Here is a 22,174-nt window from a genome sequence, read left to right as displayed (position 1 = left end):
CTTCTATTGTATGCAGTCTATTAATTAATCCTCTTGAAAGCAACAGTTTCTTTCAATCCGATAATTTATAAAAACTCGTGGCTATAAAGAGAGATTGAAAGCAATGACCATTTCGTAACGCTATATTATATATTGAGAAGTGATCATAAGGAGATTCAGCTATTACTGTTACGCTCGTTATGTTCAGGATATTTAATTAATGTCTCTATCGTTTCTTTCAGAACGAATTACCAGCCAAACTGACTACAGAAGGCTTTGATTGTGAATGAATAAAGGCATGTCTGCTTCGTATATTACAATATAGCTCGTGTTTTACTTGAAGAAATAACATTAATACTAGAGAATCGAATTGGAATGGCTGACGAGGAAACATGTATCAGCGAAAACGAAATTCGTTTCACTGTAGATTTAATTCCAACAACTCTGACATTGACTATCATCAACTTGGTCATTTTGGCGGGAAATAGTTTAGTCATTATTGCAGTAATTACAACAAGAAAATTACGAACTAACACGAACACATATATAGTGTCATTAGCGTGCTCAGATATTTTGTTAGGAATTTTTGTGATTCCTTTCTCAGCATCTTTAGAAATCTTGACATATTGGCCGTTTGGTGAAGTATGGTGTAGTATCTGGCTAGCTATTGACGTATTGCTTTGTACGGCTTCCATTTTGAATTTATTAGCTATAAGTTTTGACCGATACTTAGCTGTAACTAAGCCTATACAGTATGCTAGTGCTATGTCCAGACGTCGAAGTAAAGTACTTGTGACCTTTGTATGGCTGTTATCTTTTGTAATATGTATTCCTCCGTTATTAGGATGGAATGATAAAACTTCATATTCCAAAGAATCCCCAACGAGAAACGTAACCGCTTACGTTCATAACAATTTCTCGTCAATGGTAAATATTGAGCCCATCGTCTGCAATAATACAGCGCCACAGTGCGAACTAATTTCTACTCAAGGATACAGGATATATTCCGCTTTGGGTTCATTTTATATTCCAATGTTTTTAATGGTTTTCTTTTATTGTAAGATTTATAAAGCCGCAGTTCGAACAACATCGGCAATTCGAACAGGAGTTTTAACGGCAAGACAAAACGACGATGTTAAGAATGATGATCCGATAATCCTGCGTATTCATAGAGGAAATTCAGTTGTTTCAAGATCATCGGCTTCGTCTCGGTATTCTCAGAGAACTGGTTCTTTAAGAAGTGCTCTGCGTAATACAGGAGACAGGTGTGCCCGTAATAGACATTGTGTTTATTCCGAATGTAACCCGAACGGCGGAATTCCGAGTAGTAAAGAAATTGAAAGAATGCAATCGAAACGATTATATTTTGAAGAACCAGGACCGGAAGCTGGAAAAGAACCTTTGGAATATATAAAACTAAACAATAATACAAAAAGTCCGGAAGATAGTCCATTTATGAAAAGGAGGCGATCTACCCCATTTATATACGCTATGAATAAGAGAAACATTGAATCTAGATCATTGGCGGCAGTACCAGAAGGACGTCATAGCAATAGAATTCATATAAGAAAAATTTTGAAAGAAACAAAAGCTACCAAAACGGTTGCCATAATTGTAGGAGTGTTTACAATGTGCTGGTTTCCATTCTTTACAATGTATCTAATAGAGGCGTTTTGGGGCACGCGTGTTCCGTCATTGGCTTTTTCTGTGATGTTTTGGTTAGGTTATTGTAATTCTATGTTAAATCCATTTATATACGGGATGTTTTCTAGAGATTTTCGCTGTGCTTTCAGACGGATTCTTCGAAGGTCTTGTTATAAATGTTGTAAGTGCAAATGTTTTAAACGTCCAAAGAATGTGGTTGTTCACAAACATCATCTTGGATTTCCGGTCATTGACTTTGAAAGCACATCAGAATCGTAATAAGGGTCCAGATAGAGTACTGGTTTACACTGGATCTCTGAACATTTGTAAACATCAAAGAGCTCTAAGTGTACTTCTATTGTAAAACAATAAAATTAGAAGAAAATCACTACAAAATTATATGTTATTAAATGGCTTGTTCTGTGCTTCTGTAGTATAAAAAAGTGTGGAATACAAACCTGCTTAGTCTGCATAAAATATTACATGTGATAAGCAGTTATTATCAGTAAGTTCTAATACTTTGATTTCATTCACTCGACAATACAAAATCAATAAAAAAAATTCACAAGAGGAGTAAAAAATATTATCATATATATTAAAGTTTGAGTCATGCAGTTAAAAACGATTTTAAGAATCCCAATAGAAATTTCATTTTTGGCGGAATTAATAATGTATTAAATCTTAGAAATACAAAAGATTTCCACTAAAAATTGAAAAGTCCATCGAACTAAATTTAAAATTAAATTTTAGAATATAAAAAAGAAAAATATTAAAGTATTGTTATTTAAATGTACAATTTCTAAAATTACTTTTGTTTAATAAAATATTCTTTTTATTTGTACCCTTGGACAAAAATATACCAAAATGTATGTTTGACATAAACTTATAAATGTATTATACATCTGAAATTGACAAATTCAACAAGGTCTCGCTCATTAACATTATGGCAGTCTTAATGGGAGAGACTTAAAGTCTAATATTTTATGATTTGACGATTAATGTAAATCAAAATACCATAAAATTCATGTTTCTCATTTCAAATTTAATTACTCCTGTATGACACCCCCTCCCCAGAATCGGTTCATCATTTTGTTTTAGCAAACTCAAGTTTACAGATAAAAATCTATACTGCTGTGAAATTGTCAATTTCGAAAGATCACTACTTTACTCTCATCTGTTAAAAAAAATCACATAACTCACTCAACCCAACCAATTTAATTTAATCAGTTAATTACTATATTGTGTTTAAAATGTCTAACAATATAGTCAAATAAGATTGCATGTGATGTACTTCATCTGAATTCTTTAAATTCGAAAATTATATAGCGCAAGAAATCTATCAAATAGCATCCTTCTGATGTTTACAAAACATTACTTGTTAGAAATAAATATTTAACAATTTGAATTTTGTCTTCCATATTTGCTGTAGAGCTTCAAATTTGTCGCATTTAATGAAAAAAAAGACTGTACCAACATGGTCTCATTTTGAAATCTTATCATTTATTAGTTAAACAGCCAAAAGATGAAAAAAACGCCATTTAAGGTAATCTATGTCAATTTCGATATGGTTATGACATCATTGTGACATCACAGTCGATATTTCTGCTCTGAAGTATGAAAAAGAGGAGATGTGGGTATAAGTAAATGAGGCAGAAACAAGACGACATAAAACAAATCATCTATTTTATATCACCCTATAATGCTATATAAGCGTTATCACCCTATAATGCTATATAATCGTTTGTATTACTACCACTGGGTTATATACTTGGCGTTCCAAAGTTTCGAACCTTCTGTCCTGTTTAGGCTTATTTGGTTTTGATGCGCTTTGATGTTTTATGTACTTGGCGTTCAAAAGTTTTCGGTAGCGAATCGAGGATCACGTGACGTCGGCACTGCAAACTGTTCTCTATGTAAAGCTGACCTTGGTCTGAAACCAGTTCTTGTTGCCAATTTTAAAGTTATGAATGGGATAATTATAATATGTTACTTATCTTTTAAAGCAATCGTATACTGTGCAATTGTTTAGTGTAATGAATGACGTTTTGTGTTTAGAAAATCTTCAGAATAAAAACCCAGAAATAGTTGTTTTCATCACGATACAATCTAATTAAATAATACAAGCAAATATAGTTAAATGTAGCATACTTTATCGTGACGTCCAAAAGATAAATTAAGAAACAATCATATAGTGTTTTTTTTATTTATATCATTGACGAAAAGTAATCTAGCAAGTGAGTATAACAGACGAGAGAAAAATACAATTAGTCTACAACAAACAATTGTGTAGACCGTTGCAAATTCAATATAGTGGTCCAAGAATCAAAGCATCATTCAATTTGATAAGTCTACAGTTTTATATTAATTAAACAATATCTCGACATTTGATAGCATAAAATACAATAGTTTCATCCTTCAACAAACCAAATGTGTTCATCAGTACATATGAATGATTCTATATAATTACATAATTATGATAGTGTCTTTATCATTGTAGACATTAACCACTATCTATGAAAGATTCATTGACATACATCATTGACTTTGCACAATATCTACTGAAGCATTTTTAAAAAACATGGACGTTAAAAAAAAATTGGTATTTATATTGATGGCGAATATCTTATTGAACTCTACAATTAAACAAAAAAAAACAAGGTTTAGGATTGCGTTATCAATTCAATCACGTACATTGACACTATTGCGTGTATAACTAATACAATACATAGTTGTTATCGTAGCTTTTGTCTGTTCAATAATTTGAATAACTTTTACTTTCTGCTATCAATCCGAAAAGGGTATGAACCAAATTCGTAACGGGAAACATAATCTCATTGGATATGGTCGGAAATTTGCTTCTCTACAAATCCATACGGACTCCTCCGAAATTCTTTTGCGCAACGTGCAAATTGACTTGTTATCTGCCAAAATGTACATTGGATGTAATCGGGGATAAGCATTCATACACCCCGTTCATCTCGCCCAGCAAAACGGACAACCATGTTGTACAAATTATTTCAAAACTCGATTCAACGATCACTTAACTGAAATTAACTTATTAGGGAGCATTGAATTTAAATTGAAGGAACGCCATCCAGATTTATGATAATAAACCCAGATTATGATTGATTGATTGACTGATTGTTTATTTGTTCCTTAACGTCCAGTGAACGGGAAATAATTTATGATACACAGCGTAATGATTTGGGATTAAAACTTTATGCAATAGGTAAGCAGAGGTTTCAAGATGGACTTGAAGGAGGAACTGATAATTTTGATTGTCACTGCGCAATAACAAGCGTAATTGGTTAGTCCAAATCCATCCAACAAACGATGCAATAAAGATAAATGGAGATGTTGTGTATACGCCAATCAGACAGCAACCAAACGACACAAAAACGTACATACCTTGAAGTCAGATTATGGTCTTAAACAATAACTAGATGTCTACACTAAATGTCAGGCTACATATCGCAAAAAAAATAAGAAAATTTGTGAATAAAAGAGACGATGAAAAGATCAGCTAAAAATAACGTATTCCCTTAATCACAAAAAAAAAATAAGATATAACTAAAGACAACAACCAATGTGTTCCCTGGCTTGCCAATGGCAAGCGAACTTGCGTTTACGTTTTTCGTTTATTGGATGTACAAGTACCCGTCCACGTCCACTCTGTGTTTTTGTTAGATGTATTTCTATTTGTATCCATCTGATGAGTTAAGCATTTTTCAACTGATTTTATAGTTTGTTCTTATGTTGTACTGTTACACCACTGTCTCAGGTGAGGGGAGGGTTGAGCGCTCACAAAAATGTTTAACCCCGCCACATTCTTTATGTGCCTGTCCCATGTCAGGAGTCTGTGGTTCAGTTGTTGTCGTTGGTTCATGTCTGTCATATTTGTTTTTTCGTAAATTGGTTTATTATAAATTAGGCCGTTAGTTTTCTCAATTGAATTGTTTCCTATTTTTCATGTCGGGGCCTTTTATAGCCGGCCATACGGTCTGGGTTTTTCTCATTGTTGAAGGCCGTAAGGTTGCATATAATTGCTTACATCAACTTCATTTGAACTTTGGTGGATAGTTGTCTCATTGACAATCATACCACATCTTATTTTTATATAACCGCGAATTTTAAAAGAGATTTTGTGATCTCAGACATTTCTCTTTTAATTTGAACACGTAGAACATTAAAAGGAACAGAGCATTACTATGTTACAGTGATCTTACTTATCGGGTCTGTTTTGCAGAGAGCATTCATTCTACAAACACGTGCTTCGGATTTAACGTTTCTATTCATAGCTGTGTGTTTGTTATGGAATCCCACACGGAGCCCTCCCTTTATTGCCTTTTTCAGCTTTCACTAGTACAACTATCCTTGGGGTGACTCGTAACAGGGGAAGGCATTTATAAACAAGGAGGCCAAAATATATTCTAATATAAACCGGACGGCATGAGAAAAATTCTATTAGGAATTCGTCATAACCTAAAAGAATTAACTACAGTTGTAGTATATTTGTAATGATGGTTATTCATGGAAGCAATAAGAGAATAAGGGGAACACGGAAAAAATATTTTCAGAGAGAAAATTTTAGGGATCATTTAAAGACAACTCCGAATTTAATTTCGATTCAGAATTTCACGGATGTGCTTTTTATATTTATAAAAAAAATAATCATTTTAATTCAGAAATGTTTAACACATCACGTTTATATTGCGGTGACATACAAAAAAGGATGTTTTAAGTTTAGTATTTCATCCTTATTAATAGAATCTGTCGTTTGACTTCTATGGTTTACAGATCAGGGAAACAATGTTAAAGTATCTAAGTAATATAGCAGAGCCAAGTAAATAAGAAGATTATATAATGTCTTTAGAAGTCATCTGTGATCGATTGACGTTAGCTTTAGTCGTATTGTTGTAACAGGACAGCGAAAGTGCAGACAAAAATAACAGACACCGACATTACTGTCGTGAAGCACTTATCTGAATAAATCTTTAATGGCATGAAGCCAAATGGTTTGAAAGGAAACAGTTGGTATAGTAAAATCAACAAGTCCCAAAACATTCTTTAGTGTACTTTAGTTCTAATGCAGCTCTGAATAAATATATCTCTGCTTTCCTGTTATAATTTGACGGTGAGCATGTTCAATACGATTGTTATACAGATGTACACATTCACGGTACTACAATCTGTCGAAAACTATATTTTGGCATTGCATAAAGTTATGTTTTTCTCTTCCTGTTAATGACGGTTTTACACTAAATCCATCGGATGTTGAACGTGTACTGATCGTCCCAAGTTAGGCGCCTATAGTTCAGTGGTTGTAGTTGGTATATTTCTGTCATATTTGTTTCGTAAATTGTTTTGTTATAAATTAGATCGTTAGTTTTCTCAATTGAATTGTTTCTTATACTACTACTACTACTACTATATATGTGATAGAAATAATCTTTAGAAGGATAACGAATTTTTTTTAAATTTATAAACAGATCGTAACCGTTGACAGATAGGTAGTTTTCTCGACACATATATCAATCATTAGGTCAGTTATAATTGAATGTTAATGGTGTAGTAGATTGCTTATGACGAACAGGAGGTGCTTGTAATTCGTGTATTGACATATTCTGTCTCTCCAGCATTATTACTGTTCGTGTTTATTCTTAAACACACACACACGCATCCATGTAGGTCAAATCATATTTAAGAGACCTGTCGATATAACCTACAAATGTGTCTTTTCGAACAACTAAAATATTTCAATACCAATATGTTTTCATGCAAATGCACTGAAAGCACAAACTGAGAAATGACTGAGTTTACAAAATCATTATATTCTTGACGAATGGATATGACGGTTGATTTGCGCTGATACATACAAAAACCCGGTTTTAAAAGAGTACCAACTTACCAAATTGTCTATTTACATGCATCAATCAAACATTTTACGGTTGGCACTTTTCAAACATTGTTAAATGTCATGTCTTGTTTTCGTTTTCATTATCACTTTTCTTCGTACGATGTTCTGCGAATAAACTAATGTATACGCAACTAAATATAATTGAATTATTTTTCTGGTTCAATATACCCAAAACTAGCCTATTGATATACTCGCAATGAATACCAATAAAATATTATTATTCCAAACGTCGAGCGGAAACTTTAAGGATGGAAAATTATATTGCAAGTAAGGTAACCGTTACAACACGCAATTAACGTCTCTGACCTCATTCTAGTGATTCAATCAACTAATTAAAACTGAAGAGGGTGCTCATTTTTATTTTACCTTAAACATAAATATTGTGATTTTATCATTTTTTTAAATTATCAATTAATTTGAATTCTCTCCGTTTATATTTGATAAAATTATATTATCAGCCCTTCGCTCTTAGATACCAGACACGATAGCATACGTTTTTTATACATTTTATAATTTAACCTGATTTTAAGGTTGGTTTTCCATTGCCATTTTTTATTTATTACAATATTTATTTCTTTACATAAAAGCATCATTTCTCTTAAAGAAATTGCAGTAATTCTAGTTAATTCCAATTCAAAAGAGGGGTCGTTTGTTGTGACACTAATTTGTAATTATAGTTTTAGCTCTACGTAATATTTTCAAACATTTACTTTTATTACCATTAATATTAGAGTGATCTCATAAGTCAACTTTCCATCGAAAAATAACAAATAATACTGAAGGCTTTTACAGACGGTTAAAGTCGATATGGATACTTTGCTTAAATCAGATGAAACTAATATGATTTAACATGATTTAGAATAAATATCAATACCCTAAATAAATAAAGCAGGGGCTCATCTGATTGAGCTGTGTCCCATGAAATGAAAAAAAAATACATCCTTAATGCATATATTTAAGGTAATAAGGTATTATTAAAAAAAGAGATGATTTTTTTTATAATTTGCTCACATGCACTTTTAATCATGATTTTACACATATACATGTAGTACTTGTATATGCTACGGGAATAACCTATCTTGTTTTCAAGCTGCAAATCATCTGTTCTTTTTTTTATTTAATAATATTTATTGCATTAATCAAGCGAAAGCATTGGACATAAGTAATTACAACTTATATCAAGTCCTCTCCTTACATATACAATACACATATATGATGAGAGCAAACGCATACATAACATAGCGACAGTTATAGAAAATAAAGGAAGGAGTCACACATTGGCATGGCAACTAAAAAAGCAAATAGGACAGAAAGAAAAAGAAAGCTACTGACTTAGATCGTTTAAATCTTTTTGACTGTTTAATGAAATAACGGACTTTATCAAAACTTTTTGAGTTAGTTTCGTAATTATATGCATCTTTTCCAAACAATAGCGTTTCAATATCAATGTGTATGTTCATATTTATAAGATCATCAACCAGAGATATTCTTTGGTTATAATATAAGTTTCCCTTTTAAAATGTATTCTTTATACGAATTATTTTCATCAGATACATTGATATAAATGTCTAATCTAATCGAAAAAGCATGGCAAGAATTGCATATCTATAATATAAAGTTTTTTTTTCCGATTACGATAGCGGCAATAATTTGTATGCTTTTTAAGAATCTGTACCTTTATTAATATAACTGAGCAGAATTTGAATAACTGTTTCAAAATGTGTACCATTTATGAATTACTATGTACTCTTTATTGTTCTTTCTCTGGTAAATCCAAAGTTTGGCGACGATGGTGCTTCCGTCTATTTATGAATATTTGACACTTGACAAAGCAAACACCGACCAATAAATCTATAGGTTTGAGACTAAGCGAATATCACTAAAACATCTAGATCTACCTGCCTCAAATGGTGGTACATGTTTTTAAATCGACAGGTAGTTTTTTTTTTCTTGAACAGCAGTATCCAGAAAACAAACGAAGCTGCCTTAGCTATCTTCATGTAGTTGCGAGCACAAGTTGACCCTGCTTTCCAAATTATATTCCAGCTTTGAACTATCTGTCAGTAACTGCGAGTACTCACGGATCTTTATTTAGTGTCTTTTTTGTTGTGGGATGTAAAGATACGCTGCCACGTTTGGTCTTTGTTTACGTTAGATGTTTTCTATTTTGTATCGATCTGATGAGTTAAGCCCTTTTCAACTGATTTTTTTCGTTTGTTCTTATGTTGTACTGATTCACCACTTTCCCAGATAGGGATGGGTTTGGCGCCAGCAAACTAGTTTAACCCCGCCACATTCTATCTTAGCTATCTTTCTGTTGTTGCAAGTTTAAGTTGACACAAATTATGTCCCTTCTTTTATTTCTTTTTTCAAGTAAGTTGTCATCCTGACGTTCTATATAGGCAAATGAAGAGGTTCGTGTGAACGTAAAATTTGTTTAACACCACTCTATCTTGTGCCAGTACCAAGTCGGACTATGTGGGCCGTGTATTCATCTTTGTTTTTCGTCTTTGTATGTACGGCTGTTTTTTTTAGGCAGAGTCGGTTGTTAGTGGTTATTGTGGTCTGTTTTACTTTTTAGCATTTTTTTTGTATTCCTGTTATCTTTTTTATGTATTAGATACTGATGACTGGGAATTGAACTTTTTACCCCAAAAACGATACTTCAATTTCTAAATGGTCAATTTTAAAATTGGGAACTTTCCATTTTCATACTACAACATGCCAATAGCAGCTTCAAATGGAGTATTTATCTCCAACGGGATAAAATAATCCATGAGTCTCCTATAAGGATTTCCTTAGAAGATGTGTGCAGCATACAAGAAGGAAACTGAAGCAATGTTTCTTATGCAAGTTGAAGTAATCTCTTGTGGATACTTAATTTGACTGTTAAAAATGTCTCTGTTATAGATACCACAGATATGATTTATTGGTAGTAGCCTCAATTAAACCTTTTTCTTCTTCTTCAGGACGTGTCACGTATACGACTCGTTAGCGAGTTTTCGGTGGTTATCAGCAACACGACGGGAGCCAACAGTTGAGCAGGAACTCCTTGTCCTTACGGAGAACTTTCGCTTAAATAGTTTGGTATGAGTAAAGTCTTCTGTGCAAAGGTTTGTAATAGTCTATTGCTTGTGTTTCAAGATTACTATACAATATAGAGGAATAGAGTTCCAGTGTACCCCAAGTTGCACATATTTTATCTGTCCAAAGGCAACAACCTAAGAAAAGTTATTTGGTTCATTATAACTTTTCAATAATAGAGAAATGTAGACTTGAGAGCACTTATAATGCAATTTTCCATAAAGTTAATATTTCCAAGGACCACAACTCTTTTTAAAAAAAGTTGATCGTTACGGATTTTCGAACTAGTCCGAGACATTGCTGATATAAACCCTTGATATGAATTTCATATTAAATATCTGGCAAAAATTTAACATGCGAGAGCGCTAACAGTGCAATTTTTCCATAAAATTAACATTTCCAAGGGGCATAACTCTTTTTAAAATAGTTCATCGGCACAGTCGAACATGTCCGAGACATTACTGATATAAACCTTTGATATAAATTTTACGAAAATCAGGGAAGATATGTAGTCGTGAGATCGCTCACAAGACATCGGCCTTTAAATCCTCATTCTGACCGGACGTGGCTGATTAGTTATTCGACGCGCAGTCAAAAGGACGTCTCTATTTAACATGAGTTAATTTACTGTCGGATTAGAGATGTCAAGTTAACCATATTTCTTTACCCACTCAGTCATGAAAGTATCGTCTGAAAATAATTGGATAATAAATGAAAATACTAGAAACCCAATGTATACAAAGCGAGATAACTCTAAATTGTAGAAATGTATATTCACACTTTGTGTACATGGAAAGCCATAACGCATGATACATTTATGTAGGTATTTTTTAACAAATTTTGCTATTTTTGTGTAATTCAGTTTCACAGATTTTTTTAAACTACAATAGTAGATAAATTTACAGATTTTTTAATTCGAGTTTCTGATCTAACAATGTTTAAAATGAAGAAAATTTATTTTGTATATACTTTCCCCAACAATATTGACGAATTGCACTAAAGGTTGGATTTAAACTTCATCTGCAATTGACAATATATTTCAAACGACATCAACATAGATTCCTTTGCGAGGTTCAAAATAACGGGAAAACTTATAATTTCCTCCCAAGGCATTTATTTCCCATTACATAATAGGATTGAGCAACGTTAAAGATCGAATGGTCCGTCTCCCTTTTCTTTGTTTGAAGATTTTCGCACATCTTCCTATAAATTGTGAGCTTAAAAACGGTGTTTGTTTCTCGTAAACATCTGACATCGTCCAATCAACAAAAGTTATTAAAGACGAAGAAAAAGACTCAAGGAAACTATACATTTTTTAGTGGAATTCTGTTAATTTTCTAATTGTTTGTGACTTTTTCATATAACAATATCTATATGTGAATCAGCGTTCTTACTGACGAGCATTAAGGATGATGGAGGAAATTTAAGAAGCATCTTAAACGTAGAATGGAATTAAATAGATAAGAACAAAGTAGAATAGTAAGTTAATTTAAATTTTAATCAAGACTACTTATTTAAGTTTTTAAATAGACTACTCCTTATTTTCTATAAGAAAGTGAAGTTAGGGGGCGAACAAATATTGAAATTATGTAGAATAATGCAAGAAGTTCAATAAAGTTATAATACTTACTGAAATCATACCCTGTTTTTTTTTTTTTTTTTTTTTTAGAATTAAGCAAGGCACAGTTGTGAATAGTGACGCAACACTTCGCAGTTATAGTGTAAGAGTAGAACATAAAGAAAGGCTGTTGGTTCCGATGCTCCCATATTGTTCTAAAGCATGCCTGCAGATTATTTACGTATTCCAGAAACACGTTTCGTGCATGATTAAACATATATAAATACTTGTATAATTACAACTGTGTAAATGGTAGCTTTGTTGTACTGCCAGTAGGATCCATTGCTTTCGTCCTGTCAGTCTTCGCAATATCAGCAAGCAAGTGACCTCATCCTGTCACTCCCCTCGACACCGAAAGCAAGTGATTTCGTCCCCACAGTAACGTTGATATCAGGAGCACATGATTTCATCCTATCAGTCGCCATGATATCAACATCAAAAGTGTGTTTGTCCCCGCGATTTCAGCAGCAAGTGCTATCATCCTGTCAGTCGCCTCGATATCAGACACATACACTTAAGTTCCTTTCATACATTTACTTTCATAACGTACCTGCTATTCCTGAGCATACATCATTGTCTTAAAATGTTTTGATATTAATTTGAACAGCAAAGTTTAAGGATACACTGTTCTTCCGAATGTCAAGGAAACTTTTGACACGTTAGTTCTTTGTAAAAATAAAGATTCACAGTTGTTTTGGATTAGGTTAAAAAACGTCTCGATAATTTTAACTGAGCTATTCGACCACAAAAAAATGTTATCCTTAGACAAATGTTCATGGTTGTACATTTACAAATTGACCTTACATGAATGTGTCTATTTTCTGTGGGTCGCATTTGGTTCTAACATTGCTACGTATATATATTTATACATCTCTGGCAAATATTTAAGTTTGAGTGTTGTTGGTGCAGGTATATCCAGAAAAGCAAAGCGCTTCAATAATGAAATTTATTAAGTATTATTCTCCTTCAGCACATTTCATTTAAAACATAGTTACTGTTGTGGTTCAATTAAGGCTATTTTTTCTTTGTCAAGTTTCGAGTTGCAACGACTGTGTCGGGCATTAAATGATGATCTTTGTAGGAAGATTTCAACACTTTTGAATTGAATATTTATCATTTCTCTAAAAATAATTGTGCGATGTATGAACTGATGACAGCAGAACAAAAGAAAAGTAACTCTTCTTATGATAAAGATAACAAAATCCAGTTTGTTAATAGCGGTAAGATTTATTTAAATCACAATCAAGTACATTTTAAAAATATTATCTATTAAACCAGTTTTTAAAAAAAGTTGTCTGTTCAGATTACAAAAAAATAGTTTTGTAGTTTTGTCTTTCATGACAAATGATTTGTTTTACTTTAAATTTAAGTTATTTGTAAGGTCAAAGTAATGTTGACTTTATAGTGTTGAAAACTTCATATTTTGATTTTTGTAATTAAAAACGTCGTTTTGATAATTATTTGTGAACAAAGATCTAGGATTAAGTTGTTTTAAGAAATCTACTATAATAGCAATTATTGTTTATCAGATAGTTGAATTTAATGAGGCCACTGGTGTACGTTGTTTTTTCAGGGACGTTGTTTTTTCAGGGAGAGAATAAATGGACTTAGAACTATCCCCCTCTGGCACATATCTCTACCCTACCGGCTCTATAGTGGAGGGTATTTAATAATTTCCTAGGGTTCACTCTTGTAATCGAGAAGAAGGGAGGTGTCATCTCCGCAGTACACGTAATTCAGGTTGTTTGCATATAAAAAATCGGAGAGACTGTTGTTTTGCAGAGGTTTGTGTAAACAGATGGGGGTTCTCCGTCCAGTCCACTCTTGCACGTAGGAGGGATATTTTGACACTTATGTTATCATAGGTCCCCGATATGCTCTTTTCAATCATTTGTCTCCCTGGAACAGGTAAAACATTTTATCTGCGCCCTATCAAATAACCACACATACATATTTGTGTACATATACTTGTTGTATTATTAGTAATAAATAGTCTGTATTCTTTCTACAATTTGTATTGTTGGTTTTCAGCGCCAGTGGTCTGTTTATCAACTAATGAAGCCAAATTAGCTATATATAGTATAAGATTGTTATTTCACAGAATATAAACAAGGGGAAAAATCAAAATTGAAATCCATTATATTTTTTTTTAATTTGTGATGTTGACTTTTGACCTTAGTTTTTAAAAATGGGACTATTTCTGATGCTTACGACAAGCATATTCTTATAGTACAGGGCTTCCTCTTTAAATTGATAAATAATTTAGGTTACTGTTCGGCCGGAAGATTAAATCCCCAAAAATCTGTCCTTAGCCGACGCATTAGTAAGCGCCAGACCTACCTACGTAACAAACATGTTGTTGTCCCCGCAGATGATGCCCCGAATAACATCGTTTTGTGTGTAAATCATATTACAAAAACTGTTTTCTAAAGAAATTATGAATTGATAATTCACTTGGAAACACAAAATATACCCCGACACTTACAAAAGTGGAAGCCATGAACAACATATTTATGTTCTATGCTGCTATAAAATTTCAACCAGATGGAAACTGTACCTTCCTTCACTGTACTGGATACCAAAATAAGATAAGTGTCCTTACAAACATATGTTAGTTTTCTTGTTTTAATTGTTATACATTTACATGTCGATGCCTTTTATAGCTAACTATTCTCATTGTTGAAGGCCGTACGACTTGACTTACATCTATTGACAATGAGTATCGATTGAGAACAAAACCTCATGGCAAAGGGATGACTTCAGCTTTTTAATATTGAACTTTCGATTTCTATACAGCAACATTCCAGCGCCTACAAATGGAGTATATATCTCCAAGTTGATACTATATTCCACAGCTTACGTTTTCTTTAATTATTTCCCGGACAGAGGGTTACTGCCTACAGGGAAAGTTGAAATCGTCCCTTCGGAAGTTTCACGGACACCATCATAACTTATTTGGCCGTTATGGAATATAGTCACAGATTACCACAGATATTTTACCAATATTATAACCATAAACCCGTCCTCTTTTCCTCGATTGTGACACCACCGAGTGAGACTCATCACCAAATGTGTACTAGCCATGAGCACAATGATGGGTGTCACTAGTGGAGCAAGATCTGCGTACCCTTCCAGAGCACTTCAGATCACCTACTGTTTTTGGTGGGGTCCGTATTGCTCTGTTGTTAAAATTGTATGTAGTATTTTATTGAACAACAAAAGATAGAATTTGTCGAAAGACGTCACTGATTTTATTTACAATTTGTTAATTTATTTTGAAAACTTCCTTCTAAAGATATGTTTAAAGATTACCAATTAATATCTTAAAATCCTACCTTTTATAAAGTCAATTTTTTAATATCTTATGATCTTGCTGCTAAACGTCATGTATCTTTCAACCGTGAAGATTTGAGAGCTTTAAAAGTATATTATTTATTGGTTATATTCTTGTGGCTCATCTATTTTTTAGTCACTTGCATCAGCACAATGTCCTTTTTTCCCCAATTACTTTTGGTTATCTTTCAAATAATATTCAAAGGAAAATTTACAGACGCTCACGTCAGATAAATTACAAGTATCTTCTATCAAGGTTTCTGAACATATGATGAGTACATATTTAGATAAGGGACATTTCTCCAATCACCAATTTTATGATGTATAATCACCTGAAATTACCCATCAATGTATTTTAACAATCCAAGTCCCACCATATGAGCTGGTAATGTTGACCTTTCTAGAGCATCCAAGTAATAGGTGGGGTTTTTGTTATCCAATCTTTAGTTGTCTATATAGTAGCTTGTGGACGGTTGTCTCTTTGTCCATCTTTTTCTTTCTGTCAATGTATTGGACGGTTTCGTCCGGTTAATGGATTTTAATTGCCCCTTTGGGATCTCCTTACTATTTGTTTACTGTGTTTAAACTACCCCAGCGAAAAATCTATCTACTTGTTATAATCTAATTTTCTGTGGTGCGGACCTTCAACGATTAGCGAAACTTTCACATTTCTGTTTAGTTATTTGTATGAAATTGAAGAACATAAATACAATTGCTAGTTAAATTTGTCTGTGGGATGTAAAACTCTACACTCGTTCTGGATGAATTGAGAACAGGCATTCTGAGGGTGTTGCATATGTAATACAATGTCCCTACCGGCTGTTACGTTTATAATAGTTTATGGATTTACATCTATATTGCTAAGTCGAATTAAATACTTTAAACGTTATCTGTATATCTGTATATGAAATACATAGTAATCAACAGCTTCAGGCATCACAGAAGAAAGTGAAGAATGCCCAGATTTTCAAATAAATTTTCTGTTTCCAAGGTGAAAATCTTGTGCAAAAACCTCTCAACAGAATAAAATTTGAAGTCAATCTGTAACTCTTATGATAAAACCATACACCAAATATCAAACAAATAGATGAAAGCATTATAGTAAACTGAGATTACCAAGAAAAAATCTATTTCTAAGGGTCACGTACAAGTCTGGCAAAAATCACTCAACCAGAACAAAACTCTAATTCGATTAGTAAGTTTGATGGTATGGCTATATGCCAAATATTAAACCAATAGATAGAAGAAATACAGAAGAAAGAGTGGAAAACTTTCCGGACTGACATACTGACTGGTTGTCATACAGACTACAAACCTACAGTCGGGTTGTAAAAAAAAAATGCACAGGAAAACGATGTTCAAAGAGACGAATTTGATTCAATTTCTGTTTGACTGACCTTCAATACTTATTTGTGTAAAAAAAAGTTCCTTGTTTGTCTTAAGAATGCAACTCAAATGAAGACAAGGTGTTTCTGAAAGTTCTGAAGAGCCTTATTATCTAGAAATGCTTCAACTTTGATACTATTTGTAATATCAATAAATTTGCCAACCAGCAAATGATGAACGCGCATAACCTCTACTGAACAAATTTCCTTTTGGTATATATACACCTCCCACTCTTACAAAAACAACATCTCCTTGATTTAGAGAAATCACAATTGTCGAAGAACTGTATACATAGTTATTAGTTTCCGAAGCATCTATGAAAAACACGCCTTCAACATCTGCATTTTTCACGATTTCATACGATGCAAATGCCACAGGCCCGTCCATAGCTAAGCTGCTGGTGAATACATATAACCCACTAGTAGAACATGTGAACATTCCAGAAAATCTGTTATATCCATTTTCAGCGTTCGTTTTTACAATGTCAAACACTAGTATTTGATGGACTCCCGGATTAATAACATCTCCGCTTTGAAATGCATAAAATGCTATCTTCTTATTTAGTCCACGGGTTACCATTGCTTTTGTATCTTTAAAAGAATATGAAAATAATATTAAGCTGATGAATGAGTAATGAAATTAAACTTTGTTCGGCACCGTCGTTTGCTATGTAGATAAAATACTAATAGTATACTTGCATACATTGCAGCATAGTTTTGTAGTTTCTTTGATGTGTAAAATCATTGTGACATCATCAAAATATCAATCTACGAGATCAGTTAACTATAGCGTGCTTTGATTGATTTAGTGGAAACTTTACATAGTTGTTGGAATTGGTGAACATTAAAAAACTGTTCGATTAAAAAAAAAACAGTATTCTCAGACATGTTTTTCTACAGAGCTATGCATTTTATTTGCTAATGATTAAATGCCTTCAAAAGATTCCATTTTATTCTTGCAACAATATCAATAAGCACAATTAGGGCGTATCACATGCTCCTGGCACAGCTGTTTATTTTATATAATTATGTTACAAAATAAGTTTGAAAGATTTAGGCAACTTTAGTGTACTGACAGGTCTGGGGATATCGTGGTTCGCTGATTTATTAAATAAACGGTGTCTTCCTGCTATTCCTACATTTCAAAAATACATATCCCTTCTATTCCTACAAAGTACAATAGCTGTTGTACGGTAATTTGTTGTTTTGGCAATTTAGATTTAATTGATGTACAGGTAAATAAGTGCAAATCAAAACACACCCTTTTTACTTATTTATGAAGAATTATGATTGCAATGATAAATAAAGGATGCATTGCAGAGGATAAAAAAGAAAACTAAAGATAGAAATGTACTTTGAATTAACCACGCTGAAGTACATTATTCATTTTTCATTATTGATTTAAAATTCATTAATGAATAATGAAATAGTTCATTATTCATTATTCAACGTTTAGTAATAAATAATGAATACTGAAATAGTTTTTATTTCAGTATTCAAGTTAAAAAATAAATAATGAAATAGATCATTTATTTTTTTACTGTGACACTATCCCGTATTTATGAATTCGTCATTTTGAGGTCAATGAACATATATTCAAATTACTATAAGAAAAAAAAATTCAACTCTTTGAAATTTTTATATTTTTTTTTATTTATTTAGTTTTGAAGGATAAACTAGCCTATTTTGAATAATGGAATGGACTGCTGCGGCCTTCATCCCCTCATTACAGAGAAACTTTATGCACCATTCGAAAGCTTATCGATAGAGAAACAAAAGGTATATAATCAATATGTGCCGCAATGCCGATTAGAGGGGTTATGAAGGACCTAAATGCCAAAATACGAGTGAACATTTAGAAATAGCCTATTTCGAATAATGGAATGGGCTGCTGCAACCATTCAGCCCCCTAATTACAGAGATACCTTATACGTCATTCGAAAGCATATAGATAGAGAAAAAAAGGTTTATAATTGTGTGTCGCAATGCCCATTAGAGGGGTTACGGAGGACCTAAATGTCAAAAAAGGCATGAAAATTTTGAAACAGCCAATTTTGAAAAATGGAATAGACTGCTGCGAAACTTCATGAAAGTAATGAGGAAGAAAAGACTTAATACAGAAAGAAACATTAAAATTGAATTTTATATATTACATATATAATTCAAAATTTCACCCATAATCTTAATAGGCAGCCTTTTTGATGCTGGGATAAATGTTACACAAATATAAGGTTGAATAGTCAAAGGAAAATTTCAACTGAACTTCAATATATAAATAACACATAGCTGAGAGGGTGATAGAGCAGATTGGTACCCGAGAAAACATTGTCAACCGCGGCGAAGCCAAGGTTGACAATGCTTTTTCGAATGGTACCAATCTGCACTATCACCCTCTCAGCTATGAGTTAATTAATTTATTATACTGAATGTCCTATCATTATTGTCTTTTACAGATGAATTGTATTCAAAAGTATTTTCTATGACGTCACATACATAACAACGTTACGGGGATTAGAAGTGAAGCAAGATGTTTTATTTTTTTATTTTGACAGTCAAATAATAGAATCTGAGCCAAAACGTAGAACTTAAGCATTGTCTTTAATAAATTGATGTAATTTCAATTCATTGTCCTTTAAATTATCGATTTTTGATTGGTCTGGACAAGAGGGTGACATTCAAAAAAATTGTCACCCGCTCAGCCATGTGATAGAGTAAATTAACACCCTCGTATTAGCCAATCAAAATATGGCATTTTTACGTGAAGTATAATAAAATAAGATAGTACCCAGATGCTGTATGCATTGCACATAAACGTAAGACCCATAGATAGGACCAATTCATATATTATTCCAAGATCACAATGACTTTATATAGACTGATTTTGTGATTAATTCTGATATTTTGAGAAATATTCCTCATATTGTTAATTTTCTAATGGTTCATGTAACTTGTTTCTTGTAGAACTTAAATTCTTGCTTGATATGGACTGATTTTATGATAAACTCTCATATCTAAACAAATATTGTTTTTGTGTTAGTAAAGTCTTTCCTTTAGGACTTTAAACCAGTTTGTTTTGATTTATTTTATAGATTCACTCAATAACAAAACTTTTCATTATACAAGGAAATAAACACAACAGTTTTTAAAAAAGATAGAAATATAGAATAAAACAGAGGACAATTTCAATGAGATAAGAACATACATTTGTTAGAACTTTTTTTATTACATTTTCTTCTATTTATATTTTCAAATTGGACATTGATGAAAACTCAATAGGTTTTATTACATTTGCGAGCATTTGGGGATTAAATTTTTTTACGTTTGCGAGCAGCTTTTGATTACATTTGCGCGCATTCATTTTACAGGTAATATAAAGATAATTCATAATAAGTATGACTATAGTTTAAGTTAATATAAATTTTCAACATGTTCTATTTGTAAATTAAAATTATTTATTTTTCATATTGAATTCTAAAAAAAAATATACAGTGATCATGAGAAATCCCGTAATAGCTTAAGACATACATGTAAATGGGGCCTCGGTGGCCGAGTGGTCTAAGTAGTCGAACTACTGTATCACTAGCCAGTCAACACTGAGGTTGTGAGTTCGAATCCCGCACGGGGCAGGTGCACTCGACTCCAATCTTGACTAGGATTGTCAGTTTTCCTACCGAAGGTCGGTAGTTCTCTCCGGGCACCCCGGCTTCCTCCACCAATAAAAACTGACCGCCACGAAATACATGTAACACAATAGTGTTGAAAGTGGCGTTAAACACCAATCAATCAATCAATCATACATGTAAGTTAATTGCACACTCTAATCTGATTTAATCCCTTGTTTATTCAACTATTCCTACATGGATTTCTTACAAATGACATACCAGATTTAAAATGTAGGAATAGGAGGAATAAACCGAAATAAACAACTACAATATACATTACTTCACATTATCAAGCACAAGAGCTTAAAATGACATTTGGACATTTCCACTATGCTTAAGAGATGATTATTTTATTCGGATTGTTCACTCGATGCATTAAGGTATCTATTATGATATGTAAGGACTGACATGGATAACACGAGGCCTTGAAGTGGGAGACAAATAAAAGAGACCATAACAAAGTAGCAATAAGACACCTTAATTTAAGAAAGAAAAACAACACACTGATCGTTTTTAATCATTTCTGCCAATGTGTTGTTTGTCTTTCTTTAATCAATGTGTTTTACTGCTACTTATTGTGGTATCTTTTGTTTGTCTCCAACCACAAGGCCTCATGTACCCATGTCAGTCTTTTCAACCCGATGAAATAAAAAAAAAGTTTTGTATTATACTTGCATATATTTATTTTATCTATGGTACAAAGCTGTAAAAATGTATTATTTGTAGGTTTATTTCAAGACGTTTTATTGATTTTTAAAAGGTCAAAATAACTGTTTTTATTTTTATTTCAGCAATGACTTTGCAATTGTTTAATACTGTTTTTAATTTCTGTTGTACAGGTATGTATTCAATTTGAATACCAGTGATGACCGTATAATATTAGTTACAGAGTGTGCCAGTGACCTAATATGGGGTAAGAAAATTCCATATCTTATCGACTAGCTTCACATGTGGCATTTTGACTAGTGACCTATCAAAGTGATCAAGTCTTCAATATAAAAAACCTACTTCCATTGGTCTATACAAAAACAATTTTTAATGTGTTTTCTGCATTTATTTCAATCGTACATCATCAATTTCTTCATCTGTTGTCCGTGCGAATTGTTTCAGATTTCAACGCCGTGTTGTTTTTTTTTAAAGGGACTTAACACCACTACTGACCGTGTATTAAAATAAACCACGCCTACTAACCTCATATTTAATATACACAGTCTCCATGCGGTAGCTTTTAACCAATGATATTCCTAGATATGTATAGAAGGTTAGATGAAAAAATGTACGCATTCAATTTGTTGAAATCACGTTGTATGTAGTTGTCGGGTCCCATTGAATGAGTAGGACTGTGAGTTAAATAGAGACATATAATATTGTTGTAATAATGTATTGCGAGCGATAAAAAAAAGAGAGCCGAAAGATAGCAAAGCGGGACACTCAAAGTTATTCAAAATGAGCCGAATCCTTATCTCTTCCGAAATTCCTGAAATGTCCGTTTTTACTCACCGATTTACCTTTGAAAGCCTATTATTTCCTATCTCTGTGGACAAAGTTTGGC

At 32.7% G+C, this 22,174-nt stretch overlaps 1 protein-coding gene across 1 annotated transcript; it reads left to right on the top strand.

Moving 5' to 3' along the window:
- Window positions 1-226: 226 nt before the first annotated feature.
- LOC127733590 (octopamine receptor 1-like) lies at window positions 227-2,965 on the top strand. Its single transcript, XM_052242924.1, has one exon. The coding sequence runs from the start codon at window positions 355-357 to the stop codon at window positions 1,900-1,902; it is 1,548 nt and encodes a 515-aa protein (XP_052098884.1). The 5' UTR covers window positions 227-354; the 3' UTR covers window positions 1,903-2,965.
- The last annotated feature ends 19,209 nt before the right edge of the window (window positions 2,966-22,174 follow it).

Source organism: Mytilus californianus, unplaced genomic scaffold (assembly GCF_021869535.1).
Source record: "Mytilus californianus isolate M0D057914Y unplaced genomic scaffold, xbMytCali1.0.p SCAF_3, whole genome shotgun sequence".
Taxonomy (NCBI): domain Eukaryota; kingdom Metazoa; phylum Mollusca; class Bivalvia; order Mytilida; family Mytilidae; genus Mytilus; species Mytilus californianus.
This window is presented reverse-complemented; position numbering and strand designations above follow the sequence as displayed.